Raw genomic sequence first — 13053 nt, forward strand, 5'->3', positions numbered from 1 at the left:
AGGCCTATTTGTAGAAAATACTCATTGAATTTCACATTTGTATCAGGCCTGAGTAACAAACCTGATAGGCTGTTTGAGCTATCCAGAATGCGTAAATATGCAGTTTGGTATGTTATTTTTGTTTGCTTCTCTGAAGGCTCTCAGCATTTAGGTGGTAGAGCTTAGCTACTGGGGAAATAATCTTTTTGTTTGCAGCTAATTGGATTCTTCCAAATGCACTGCATGCTATGGTTAACTTAAAATTGTGCTTATCTGGTGTAGTAGCGTCAATAAAATAGGCCTTTCACAGCAAAAACTTAATAGAATATCAGATTTGGAAGGGACCTTGAATAACATTTAGTGTAGCTACTCTACATGGTACTTGACTGCAGCATCCTAAATTTGTAAAAGAAGGGAGAAAATAAAATCAGTAATGGTAATTTCCATCACAGGGATGTTTTCCTTGAGTGGTCTTTGTTCTTGATTGAATTATTTGAGATGCTTCTTTCTCATCTGATAAAGTATTAATGAATGAATGAGTAAATGAGTAAGTAGGGTCAACAGGTTTAAGAAACTGTGTGTGACATTTAAATTCAATATGACTGATAGCCAGTGTTTAGGTCATTTTATTTCTGTTTTACATAAAACAAGGAGTTAAAAATAAGCATCAAATCTAAGTTCAGTAACAGCAATACAGAAGCAAAATTAAGCTTGACTTCTGGATTGTAGAAGTACACTTCCTGTGGGAAGCAAATACCTTATAAGCATTAGTGGGAAATTTGAGGGAATCATCTGCACATACTAAGTTTGCCAGCTGTGGACATGAAGTATAGCTGGGGCAAAGGAAATTTGTGGGAAAGTTCGGGTTAGATAATGCTTGCTTTAATATCCTCTTACAGATCTTTGCTGAGGCTCTGATCCCTTTTAATAATCATTCTATGATAGATACTAGATAGTTATTGATATTAAATAGATGTTAAAGACAAATTATCTAATCAAGTCTTCCTTGATAGTGTAAATTTTAAAATGGGGCAATTATGTGAGTGGTTGGTTCTTCAAATCACAGGAGCAAAACCTTAAGATTTGTTAATTTTCAGGGCTCCAAAACACTGCTTTCCATAGAAGTTTCTGTGATTATGAAAATATTCTATATCTGGGCTGTTCAACATTGTAGCCAATAGCCACATGTGGTTATGAACACTTGAATTGTGGTTAGTGTGACTGGAGAATTGAATGTTTTAACTTATATTTAAATAGCTACATACAGCTTCTTATTGGGCACCACAGTTCTAGAATCTATAATTTGAGGGTGTGAGATTACCCTCACAAAAAAGCTCATATTGCTCAAGTGAACATTTATCAAGTGATTACCTTGTTTTAAGTAGACATTAGATTTTAGATTCTTAGGATGAAATGGATGTGGTTTTGCTTTATAAAGACAATATAATAAAATTCTTAATATATGAGTTAGCTCCTCTAAGCTAAATTAGAATTATTCACATTACAGAATTTCCATTTACCTGCAACTCTTTCAGACACATTGATGAAAATGAAATACTTGGATTAGCCTAAGACTGTTAGTGTCTTACTAACTGAAAATTTCTGAAATTCAAACAAATGAAATTTGGGGTCAGTTTTAGGTACCAAAGCTTCTGAATTTATGCTAGAGAACATAAAGGATTTAGGTGAGTGAAGAGTTTAATTGGGTTTTGTAAAGTATTAGTGGCGGGGAGGGTTGGTGGGAATGGAACGAACTTTGCAGAGTGAAGCTGGTTGTGGGTTGAGCTGAACAAGATGAGATGGAACTAATTGGGCTCAGTATGGAACTTTGTTGTAGAAGGAAGTTTCTTTTACCACCTCCCAACTTACTTTTTTGTTTTCTTCTAGCATTAAGGTTTGGGTGTTCGTAGAAACTGGAAGTAAGAGTAGACCCATGGCCTGGAAATTCTATGTGCCCACTGTAGGCCACTGGCTTCCTTGTGGAGTTCTTGATGGAAACGAAGATGTTTCTTCAAAGCAGACTTTTGCCTGAGGAGACAACCCCACCCACAATCCCAATACTGATTAAGCATCCTGGAAATGCCTCTTACAAGCTAGTAGAAGAACTTTGGACTTGAGTAATCATCAGTTAGACTTGGGGATACTGACCTTGCATTTTAGTGTGCATCTTACATCATACTCTGTTCATTTAGTTATTTACATATGAGGTTTACAGTATGAGCTTCCTACTGGGAAAGTAAAAGGAAAGGCATAACTTACAGTTCTTAAACTTCTATTGCTGGAAGGGACTCCCTTATTTTAGAGGAAAAAACAGGCCAGAGAAACTAAAGTACCTGGGCCAGTGTCACACAGTGAAGATGAAATACAGCTAATTGGCATTAAATTCTAACCCTTGGTGGAGTGAGGCTCTACTCACACATCCCTTTATTACTTAGTTTTCTGCTCTCAGCTACTTGCACTAAGCCTTACAAAATTGTTCAATTTCCCCTCATATAACCGTCAGTTTTCTTTTTGTGAAAAATTGGAGTTCCACTAGCTTGCTTTTGGTCTCAACACTTACAAATCCAGCCCTACTGCTATGACACTCAGAGTCCATAATTTTGAAATTGAATCAAGATTTCAGTAATGATCCATTTTGTACTTCATATAACAGATGAGGAAAATCCAGGAGAGGAGCAGCTCAAGGTTGGTGGAAAACCTTGAAATAGAATTCTGGCTGCCTTCTCTTTCTGGTCCCCTAGAGTATTAGCTTAGAGGTAGCTTAAAGAGTCAAAACCATATTACTCAGATTCTATTATAAAGATGCAACAATCATTACTATTGTATGAGAGTAAAGGGGGGAAATGCCATTGGCCCCTGATGACTGATCCTGTGTCCTTTCTCCTAACCAGGCCCTCCTGACATCTGGTTTGAGTCTACCTCTACGACCTCTGGAAGTATTCTTTGGGCCTTGTTCACTTCATTCCAGCCATGCTGACTTTATTTTATTCTTCCAACATGCCAGTCTCATCCTTTCTTTGGATCTTTGCACTTACTGTTTACCTGCTGGAATATTTTTCTCCCAGATGTTTATGTGGCTAAGTCCATGTCATTCAGATTTCACCTTATAGATCACCTCTTTTGAGAGGTCTTGCCCTGGTCAACCAATCTAAACTAAGCTTGCAATCCTATCACAGGTTTAAAATTTTTCTGTATAGCCTTTATTGCTAGCTAAATTATAAATATATTTGTTCAGAGTCTCTTCCCAACTCCCCCCAGCCCCCACCCCTAGAATGTAAACGGCATGGTAGAAGAGACATCTCTTGCTTACTCCTGAATTCCCTGTGTCCAGAACAGGGTGTGGCACAGCATAGGTACCCAATAAATACTTCCTGAGAAAGGCAAGTGGTTCAGAATCAGTGAGTCTTAGATCTGGTCCTGGCACTGCCCCTAACTCATCGTCTGGCCCTGATCAAGATCCTTCCCATCTTCGGGACTTGTTTTCTTCATCTGTAAACCAGAGGGCTGAAGTAATCTCTAAACTCCCTCCCAGTTTCCGTACAGGTTCTATAAGTTATAAATAAATTGTGACATTTGCAGAAAGAATATTTGTTTTTTAGTTCTTCCAAACTATGCTCAGGGAAGTGGGAAAACCTTACTTGCTCAAAGGCAGTGCAAGTGCTAGCGCTGGGCAGTGAAGCCCTTGAACAGTCCCTTGTGGTAACTTGCCCAAATGCCCGATACCTGGCTAGTGCCTCTGTCTGTTTCATGGCTTCCTCCAGAGCCAGCTTTGCTGCTTCCTCTTCCTTTTGCCTTCTCTCCTCCGCTTCCAGCCGAGCCTTCTCTTCAGCTTCCTGTTTCTGCTGTTGGTACTCCAGCCGTTCTGATTCAGCCATTTCCATCAGGTGTCTGTGTTCTGCTAGCTTCATTTCCAATTCCTTCTGCCTTTGCTTCTCTGCCTCTGCAGAATAGAAAAGGGGGTGGCCTCATCAGGGGTCTCTATTGGAGAAAACAATTCTCTGATCCACCTCAAGTCTGTGATTCCCAGGGATTCCCCATGAGAAATGCTGCAGTTTACCTGCCAGCAGGCTGCCACGTCCTCTGTGGGGATTACTTTGGGGTGAATTGACTGAGTCCATTATCAAGCACCTACTATGTGCAGTACACTGTGCAATTAACAAAACCTTGGGGGAGAATTTTCCAGAGCCTAGTGTGCTCATGGGGTGGTATGCAGATGGGCCGAGGAGTGGGGATCAGATCAGGGTCTGGAGAAGTTTGGTGCTCACTCAGCTGGACTGTCCAGTCTTAGGAGTGTCATCTGCTGAAAGTTTCTCTTCCTCGAAAGTGAGGCTTTAGAGATTCCCCACATCAGCACCTGAAAGGCTGCCCTGAAGCTATCCAGATGTTTGATTGTTTCCATCTGCTAGGGAAGGAAGCTAGGAGCAGGGCTGTCTCTAATTTAGGCAGCTCCTGAGCAATGTGGAAAGGGCAATAGGAGGGGCCCTGTTCAGGGGATTACTGAATTCGGAGCAGGAGCCAAGAGGCATTTCCACAAGTGAGTCTTATTTGATCTATCTCAACTTACTATAGCCACACATATCAGTTACCTTGAAAAAAAAAAAAAGCTCATACACTTAGCATGCTTCACACACTAAGAGCTAGGATAGGAATAACTTGTGGGAGATTCAAATCAAGACCCACAGTGGGAGGAAGGTATTTCTGCCCAGATGAGAGGTGGAGAGCACCAGAATCCCCCTCACCAGCTCTCTCAGATTCCTCCTGCTGCTTTTTTCTCTGCAGTTCCTGCATTTTCCTCTGGAACTCCACCTGTTGCTGCCTGGCTCTCTCCTGGGCTGCTTGCAACTGGAGCCACTGCTTTCTTTCCTCCTCTTCCTGCCACTGCCGTTCTTCCTCTAGTCTCTGTTTCCTCAAGCTGAGAAAACACAAGATGATCAGGGAGCCTGGCTGGGCGTAGCTCAGCTGTTGAGCATCGACCTAGGATCCAGGTGATCGTGGTTCGATTCCGAGTCAGGGCACATGCCCAGGTTGCAGGCTCAATCCCCAGTCTGGGGTGTGCAGGAGGCAGCCAATCAATGACGACTCATCATTGATGTTTCTGTCTCTCTCTTCTACTCTCTTCCTCTCCCTGAAATCAGTAAAGATATTAAAAAAAAATGACCAGGGAAATGGCAGAAGAAACGGGCATCCTTGTAGGTTTTGCTCGCTTCAGGCCACACAGAACATCCCACTCAGAGGAGCCTTGGATTTTCAAGGGACGTCCATTTGAGGGGCAGAGGCAAGAACACAGTGGACTTGGAACTAGAAGCCTAGCTGTTTCAACACAACTCTGTGCTCTGGGGTAAGGGCCTCAAGTTCCCAGAGCTTCCTTTTACCCTTTCATAAAATGGATTTTAAAACTCTCGTCTCATAAGGTTGTCATGAAGATAAAATGAAATGAATCAAAGCTTATGAAAGGGCCTAGTGTAAAGCAGATAATGTGGTAGGGCCTCAAAAATGTTTTCTGGACTGAATCACAAGCCCTGCCAGGAAGATGCCATGAACATCTACCTGAAGTAACCCTAATGGTCAAGACATTGCATCTTCTCTTTGGTCCAGTTTGTTCCTAGGATAGCTGGGGACAGAGAAAAATGAGACATGCTGCTTTACTTCAGGACATGAGCTTCAGAACCAAACCTTGCCCCTGGTGGAGGTCAACCCCTGCCTTTCTCTCCTGCTTCCTGACATAGCCATGGCCTCTGTAGCTGCTCACTGGACCCACCGGATCTCCTCCGCGCGTCTTCGCTGCTCCAGCTCCAGCTCCTCCTTCATCATCTCTGCCCTCTCCAGCTGCTCCTGCTGGAGCCGCCTCTGCTCTTCCTGCTCCCTTCTCTTCCTCTCCACCTCCAGCCGTCTCATCTCGGCCCTCTCTGCTCGCTGCCTGTCCCGGAAAGCTTTCCCCTGGTCCCTCTTGGCGAGGAGGTCCTAAGGAACCAGAGACTTTAGTGCAAAGGACAACCTGGTGACCAGGGGTGAGCTTGTCTCAGCAGTGAGCCCTCCTCCACCCCAGATGAGGTTGTCACTAATCTGAGATGGAATCATTAATTGTTTCCACGCTCTGACCACAGCCACATAAATTGCTGCCACCAGCTTGGGCTCTGGGGTCTGACTGACCTGGATCCAAGTCTCTCTCTTACTTGCTTCAGGATCTGGAGATCACAGCTTAATTTCTCTGATACCATCTTTCTCTTGGTGCTATTATCAGGATTAACTGGAGTAGTGAAAGTGTCAACATAATGTTTGGTACACTGTATGTCTAGAGCTCTCACCCCAAGCTGCTCTATAGAATATCCCAAGGAGCTTTTAAAATTTCTTGAGACCAAGCCCCCACCCAGTTCAATTAAATGAGAAAATTTAGGTGGGAGGCATCTGTGGTTTAAAAAAGCTTGTATGGTGAAGCCAGGGCTTGGAACCACAGGTTCTAGATAAAGGCTATTTTACCAGAGGCAGTCTTAGGCATAGATGGGGTCAGACTCACATTTAATTTCAAACCCACTTTTTCTGTGAAAGTTTCTCTCAGTTTACGAGAAGGGTGTCTCTGGAGGCAAGCAAGGCATGAGCATGGCCCTGATGGCACAAACCCACCTTTCCCTGTAACTTTGAGGTCTGTATCCCCCACAGATGTTTGTTGTACCAACTTCCTGCTCTTCAGGGGGTGGATACATGCCATGGAAGTTTGGGAGCCTCAGAATGCATCATGCCACCCTATGACTTTGATCAGGTTTGGCTTCTTCAAAAAGTCAGTAGGTACTAAAGCAGGATAAATAACACCATTCTGTAGTAAAGCTGTTTCTGTAACAGCAGTATAATTTGGGGCATCTTTTCCTGTCCCTGCAGTTGCACCAGTGAGGACAAAACCCCTTTGGCCAAAGCGAGAACATTGGATCCTACCTCATGGCTTCCCTCTCCTTCATTTTCCATGTTTCCTGTGACAGTTACAATCTGGGTGGGCGATGATCTTCCATTTATTGAAACTTGGCTCTCCTGAGCATCGTGTCTGGGAGAAAGCCGAGGGTCTTCTACAACAGAGCCTAAAGGAAAGAAACCTGTATCTGAGGTGCCTTCTGTTCCCTTAGCGTTAATGACGTCAGGCCCACTCCACTCTGTTGCTATTTCCAGATTCCTTTCCTTCTGTGCCCTTTTCCTTTTGGCTCCTGTTTGTTTTTCTTTGGGAATTAGCTCTGATTTCTTTTTAGCCTTTGATTCCTTTGACTTTCCTGGGTGAGAATAATCAGGGAGAGAGGTATAGCTAAGTAAATGTGACCTTTGTGCATCCTTTTCAGTGACTTTTAATTCCAGTGTGCAACAGAATCACATGGGATGCAGATTCCTAAGCCCCACTCCTAGAGCCTCATTTGGTAGGAATCTGCATTTTAACCACTCCAAGTGTTTTAAGAAGGGCAGTCCACAGACTACCCTTTGAGAAACTTGCCTTCTTCTATTTGGATCAACTGTAATTCAGCAATCTTGCTACTAAAAAAGTTCTTTTTCACCCTAATCAATGGTTTGGGCAAGACTCTCTGGAGGGGAGGCCTGTGGATACAGCTGGATGGTCACGCCTCCAGAGTCTGGCTTGATGTTGCAGCTTTGTAACCTGGCAAAGTTTAAGCCTTCCTTGCTCTCAGAACTCTTCCTCAATTCACCTCTGGGGGCCACACATATTTCCTTCTCCCAGTCCTGCCAATGCTGTCCAAGTATGGGCCACAGCAACATGAACTCAGTAAGACTTTAAAAGGCAGACCATGAGAATAAATCTGGCCCAGGAGACTATTTAATGTCATCCTTTCTTGTATCTTTTGATTTGTTTGGAGGGTATTCTGAATCATGTGGCCAGGGAAGAACAGGTCTAGTTTTTTGGCTAAAAAAAAGTTTTCAGAAGCACAGGAATGTGAATTCCTTGGAAGGTGCAACATAGGGAACCAAGAAAAATGGTAGCAGGGGTAATCACTCAGAGCTGGTTGCACCCTTTCCCTTCTCAAATGCTTTTTCTGCCCACTTCTCAGATTATGATATAGTTATTAGCTCATGAGGCAGTGGTAATAGCATGTGTGTGGAATCAAATGGGAGGGTCCGGTCCTGGGTCCACCACTATACTGTTCGATCTGTTTGATCTTATGCAAGTCACTCAACTTATCTCAGCTTCAACTGCTACATGATAAAATAATAGCTCTTACTTTATCAAGATGTTGTGGGGATTTCATGATACCATGTATTCAGAGCTCCTAACACAGTGGGTATTCAGTAAACAGGTGCTAATATTATTATCATTTTCTCTCCTGGTGATCACAGGTCTCTAGGCAAACCAGTTTCCTCTATCCCTGTCTCCTAAGATATTGACATAGCACTGTCTTAGCTGTGGTGGTCTAGGAGACTCAAAACAGAACTTGTTCCATAGGATTCACACTGATTCTTGGTGACACCTCCCAGTCCCCCATAGGTGTCTTCTGGGTCATTCCTCGTGGGCACACTTGCTTACCGACAGCAGCTTTTGTTTCCATGTGGACCTTTCCTTCTCTCCCTGCCTTGGGCACCTTGGACTTGTCTGTCTTGGTACTTTTCTTTCTCTTTGCATTGTCAATCAACTCCTCCTCCTCCTAAGAGTGAACATTTAAGGAAAGGGACCGTGATACACGTAGGAAACGAAAAAAAAAATCAAAGGAAGATTATGTTGAACAAGACAGAATGGCTTTGAATGGAATTCGTGTGGGTTCCAGATGAAGCAGAAGAGCAAGTCTTAGAGAGTGTGGAGCCTAAGGTTCAGCTTTTGATTTTAAACTACTAGGTATAATTTCATAGGAGAAAAGAGGAATAGAATACATTTTATGATCCGTCCCCTTTTCTGCTGCTAAATCATGGTCTACAGAGCTGGATCAAAGTGAAGCAGTTTTCACCTTTGATAGATTGCTGTTGCCACAATGAATGGTTACGTGGTTTAAATCAAAGCCAGCTTTACTCACTGTTGCATTTGCTAACTTGCGGGAAGCCTTAACCTTTCCCTGTGGGCTGGGCCAACATGGAGGTAGGTTCCTTCTAAAAGGGGATGGCAGCCCGGCCGGGCATGGCTCAGTGGTTAAGCCTCGACCTAGGATCCAGGAGATCAGGGTTCGATTCCCGGTCAGGGCACATGCCCGGGTTGCGGGCTGCAGCCGATCAATGACTCTCCCATCATTGATGTTTCTATCTCTCTCTCTCCCTCTCCCTTCCTCTCTCTGAAATCAATAAAGATATATTTAAAAAAATAAAAATAAAAGGGGATGGCAGAGCAGGGTCATGGCTTCCCATTCAGTACTGTGATACTGTGACATAATAAGAAATATACATTTGGTCTTCTGTCCTCAGTCCCTGGCACAAAGCTCCTAAAATACCCTTGTCATTTCTGGAGAATAAAGGGAGTATATTTTGTTATTCTTAATAGGCTCCTATCAACAACAACTGGGGTTATGTTAATGAGAGGACTTTTGGAAAGCCCCTAGGGATGGGGAATGGGTTGCCAGGAGAATCAACCAGATGATTAGAGGGTTGAATCTTTCAGCCCCACACCCCCAACCTCCGAGATGGAGAGAGGGCTGGAGTCTGAGTTAATCCCATTCGCCAATGATATAATCACCAGTGCCTGTGTAATGAAGCCTCCATAAAAACCCAAACCAAAGGAGTTCAGAGAGCTTCTGGGTTGATGGACACATCCGTATACTGGGAGGGTGGCATACCCCAAACTCTGTGGAAGCTCCTGCAGTTGGGACCATTCTGGACTTCGTCCTATGTATTTCTTCATCTGGCTATTATTCATTTGTGTCCTTTATCATAAACTTTGTAATAAATCCGTAATAGCAAGTAAATGTTTCCCTGAGTTTTGTGAACCATTCTAGCAAATTATCAAATCTGATGGGAAGTTGGGGGTGGGAATCCCCCATTTAAAGCGCGTTGGTCAGAAGTACAGGCAACGACCTGAGACTTGTGATTGATGTCTAAAGTGGGGGCGGTCCCTGGGACTGAGGCTCTAACCTGTAGGGCCTGCACTGACTCTGGGTAGTTAGTGTCAGAACTGAATTGTAGGACACCCAGTTGGCGTCCTAGAGAGAGTTGGAGAATTGGTTGTTGTGGGAGAACCACCCATTTGGTGTCAGAGGTGGTGTAAGTGTAGGAAAACTGAAGCTTCCTTCTAGTATCTTAGTAGGAATTAGAAACGGGCACCCCATCCTTCAGGAGGATGCAGCCCAGTGCTGGAGTGCAGAACACGGTGAGCAGGCCACAGACTGGATTTCAGCTCCAACTTGCTCGCTTTGTCAGGTGCCTCTGTATAGTAAGCAGTCTACACAGCAGTACATGGGAGCGCTGATGGGAGCATGATCCAGGTGGGGCCTTTCGACCAAGCTCCTAGGTGTTTACACTCACATGACTCATGCTGGCTGGTGTTTGCTGCTTGGACAATCTTGGCTTAGTCTTCCCTTCTCTTTCTTTTGGAAGAAGAGATGTGTCTACAGGACCCAACCTCTCTGGGGACTCAGGCCCAGGTTCTGGGAGTCTTCCTTGCAGATGGTATATGTCATAATCTTTGCCCCTTTGAAAAAAGCAAACCAACAGGACCAAACTAAAGACAAAAACTCCAGTGGACAAAGAAGAGGGAAAGTGAACACTGACTGAGCACCTGTTCTCTGCCGTTTCATATGCTTGGTCAACCCTCTTTTTTCGAATAAGGAAGGTTAGAAAGTTTGGTCTTCCTTTTTGGGGTTGTCTCAGGCTAAATTCTAAAACTTAGGTAGCAGGAAAAATAGTTTGCCTCTCTGGGATTGGATGTTTACCCCCTTCTACTGAATGACATAGGATTATCTAACTGAAACTTCTTCTACCAAAGGCATAGCTGAAAAATAAGGTGACCTTTAAGAAAGATTGTGTAAGAAGATGCAACTATCCATCCATTCCTTTATGCCCTCTGAATTCTATTCCTTATCAAATTCAGCCACTAAAAGGTCATGTGCTGTGTTAGTTTGAGCCCTTGTAGAATTGCTGTCACTGACAGTGTGCATTGGGGATAACTCACTTATTTTCTCTGGGTAAAAAGGTCGCTAAGAAACGCCATATGGATTTCAGTAACAGCGGCAGCTACAGCTCCTGTGTGCCAGGCCTGGTTCTGGGCATTTTATTTTTTAGCTGCATCAGTATTATATTTACTGTGCTGAGCTAGCACGGGACCTTACTATGGAAACTTCAGAAATATTTGTCAAATGAGGTAAATGGAATTTCTTGTAAATATATAAGTCTTTAAATCATTCAATGTCACTCTATAAAAACACACAGAAGTATCCTTTAGAATTCAGTGCTGGGAAAACATTTATTTCCCCTGAGGGGCAGGTGTGCTGCAAATGAGAACGACAAACCTGATCGTGTTGCTTTTTTCTTTTCTTTCACTGTCAGGAATCTCTGTACCAAGTCTGAAAGCCTGCTCTTGGATCACAATGTCTATAATGACTTTGGTGGAGTGCTGGGCTGGTGTTCTTTTTTCTTTACTCCCTGATTTAAAAAAATTTTGATCTCTCTCTTTCTCTCTCTCTCTTTGGTAATGGTTTGTTGTTGTAAGCGGTTTAAATCCATTGTGGGCAAAGGTAAGGTATAGAAGTTAAAGAATGGAATTCTTCAGGTAGTTGCCTCACCATCCAAGTGCCCTTCTCCCTTTGTTGCTAGGACACAAAGTCTTTTTGACTCAAGAGGAAACCCCTATACCACAAGGCAGGTTCTCAAGTCACCGAGGCTCACGGGAGGCCACAGTAGGTTACAGTTCCAGATGGAGGCGGGGACAAAGGAAGCACTTAATATATGCTAGCAGTAAGTACTGGTATTATTAGTGTTATTTACTTTACCCAGAGCTGAGTGATTGCCAAGAGGAGAAACCTAGGCTGATTGGACAGACCCTCAGTTTTCTTGGCATATCTGTAGATCTCAGTTAAATGGACAAACAGAGAGCATGGCTGATGTGGCTCAGTGGTTGAGCATTGACATATGATCCAGGAGATCGAGGTTCAATTCCCGGTCAGGGCACGTGCCTGGGTTGCAGGCTTGATACCCAGTAGGGGGTGTGCAGGAGGCAGTGATCAATAACTCTCATCATTGCTGTTTCTATTTGTCTCTCCCTTCCTCTCTCTGAAATCAATAAATTGATAATCAATCAATCAATCTATTTATTTATTTATTTATTTATTTATTTATTTATTTATTTATTTATTTATTTATTTATTTTTAAAAAAGGACAGCCCTGCTGGGTGTAGCTCAGCGGTTGAGTGTTGGCCTAGGATCCAGGAGATCAGGGTTCGATTCCCAGTCAGGGCACATGCCCGGGTTGTGGGCTCGATCTCTAGCAGAGGGCCTGCAGGAGGCAGCTGATCAATGACTCTCTCATCATTCATGTTTCTATCTCTCTCTCCCTCTTCCTTCCTCTCTTTGAAATCAATAAAGATATAAAAAAAAAAAAAAAAAAAAAAAGGACAAATGGAGAAAGCTGCTTCCACACTGTTAGAGTTAAATTTCACTAATCACCTACCCACCCACCCACCCAAAGAGTCTGGTTTAAATAGGAAACACATCACCATACAGTCTTCCCAAGAATCTTTGGATTTAGATAGCAGTTTGATTCTGGCTGTCAGAGTATGCTATTAACTGAGGATCTTCAGAAAAAACAGAAATGAAATGAATTAATAAACAAAAACAAAATAAAAGCAGAGAAGTCCACGTCATTACAACTTTGAACACTTACGCCTTATGGACAGTGTCTGCCTCAGGCCTCTGGATGTGCTCAGCCCGGGAAGCGCTGAGAGGGCTCAGGGTCACACTCCCTGGCTCTGGGTCTGTGAAAACAGAGAGCATCCTTAATCAGCAAAGGACAACAGTCAATGATCTCAGGCACAGGAAAATGTCTACCTGGTGAGTAGTCGACAGCATGCAGATTAGAACAGTGAGATAAGTTATACCTAGGAAATTAGCAAATGCCGCAGAAATCAGTGCTGGCACAGGGCAGATGACATTAAAATTAGTAAGACCCTTTGGGAA

General features: G+C 43.4%; 1 protein-coding gene across 2 annotated transcripts in view; it reads right to left on the reverse strand.

Moving 5' to 3' along the window:
• The window catches only part of KIAA2012, a 99854-nt gene that overhangs the window by 4368 nt on the left and 82433 nt on the right, over positions 1-13053 (reverse strand). For both annotated transcript variants that reach the window (XM_081142732.1, XM_081142731.1), the window contains exons 11-18: positions 12761-12851; positions 10408-10573; positions 8492-8609; positions 6907-7046; positions 5738-5940; positions 4719-4891; positions 3703-3919; positions 1849-2007 (exon numbers count right to left, since the gene is read on the reverse strand). In XM_081142732.1, the coding sequence (XP_080998858.1) occupies positions 1869-2007; positions 3703-3919; positions 4719-4891; positions 5738-5940; positions 6907-7046; positions 8492-8609; positions 10408-10573; positions 12761-12851 (1247 nt within the window). In that variant the 3' untranslated portion in view covers positions 1849-1868. The remainder of the gene's footprint in view (positions 1-1848; positions 2008-3702; positions 3920-4718; positions 4892-5737; positions 5941-6906; positions 7047-8491; positions 8610-10407; positions 10574-12760; positions 12852-13053) is intronic.

Source organism: Miniopterus schreibersii (genome assembly GCF_964146895.1).
Source record: "Miniopterus schreibersii genome assembly, chromosome: 7".
NCBI lineage: Eukaryota > Metazoa > Chordata > Mammalia > Chiroptera > Miniopteridae > Miniopterus > Miniopterus schreibersii.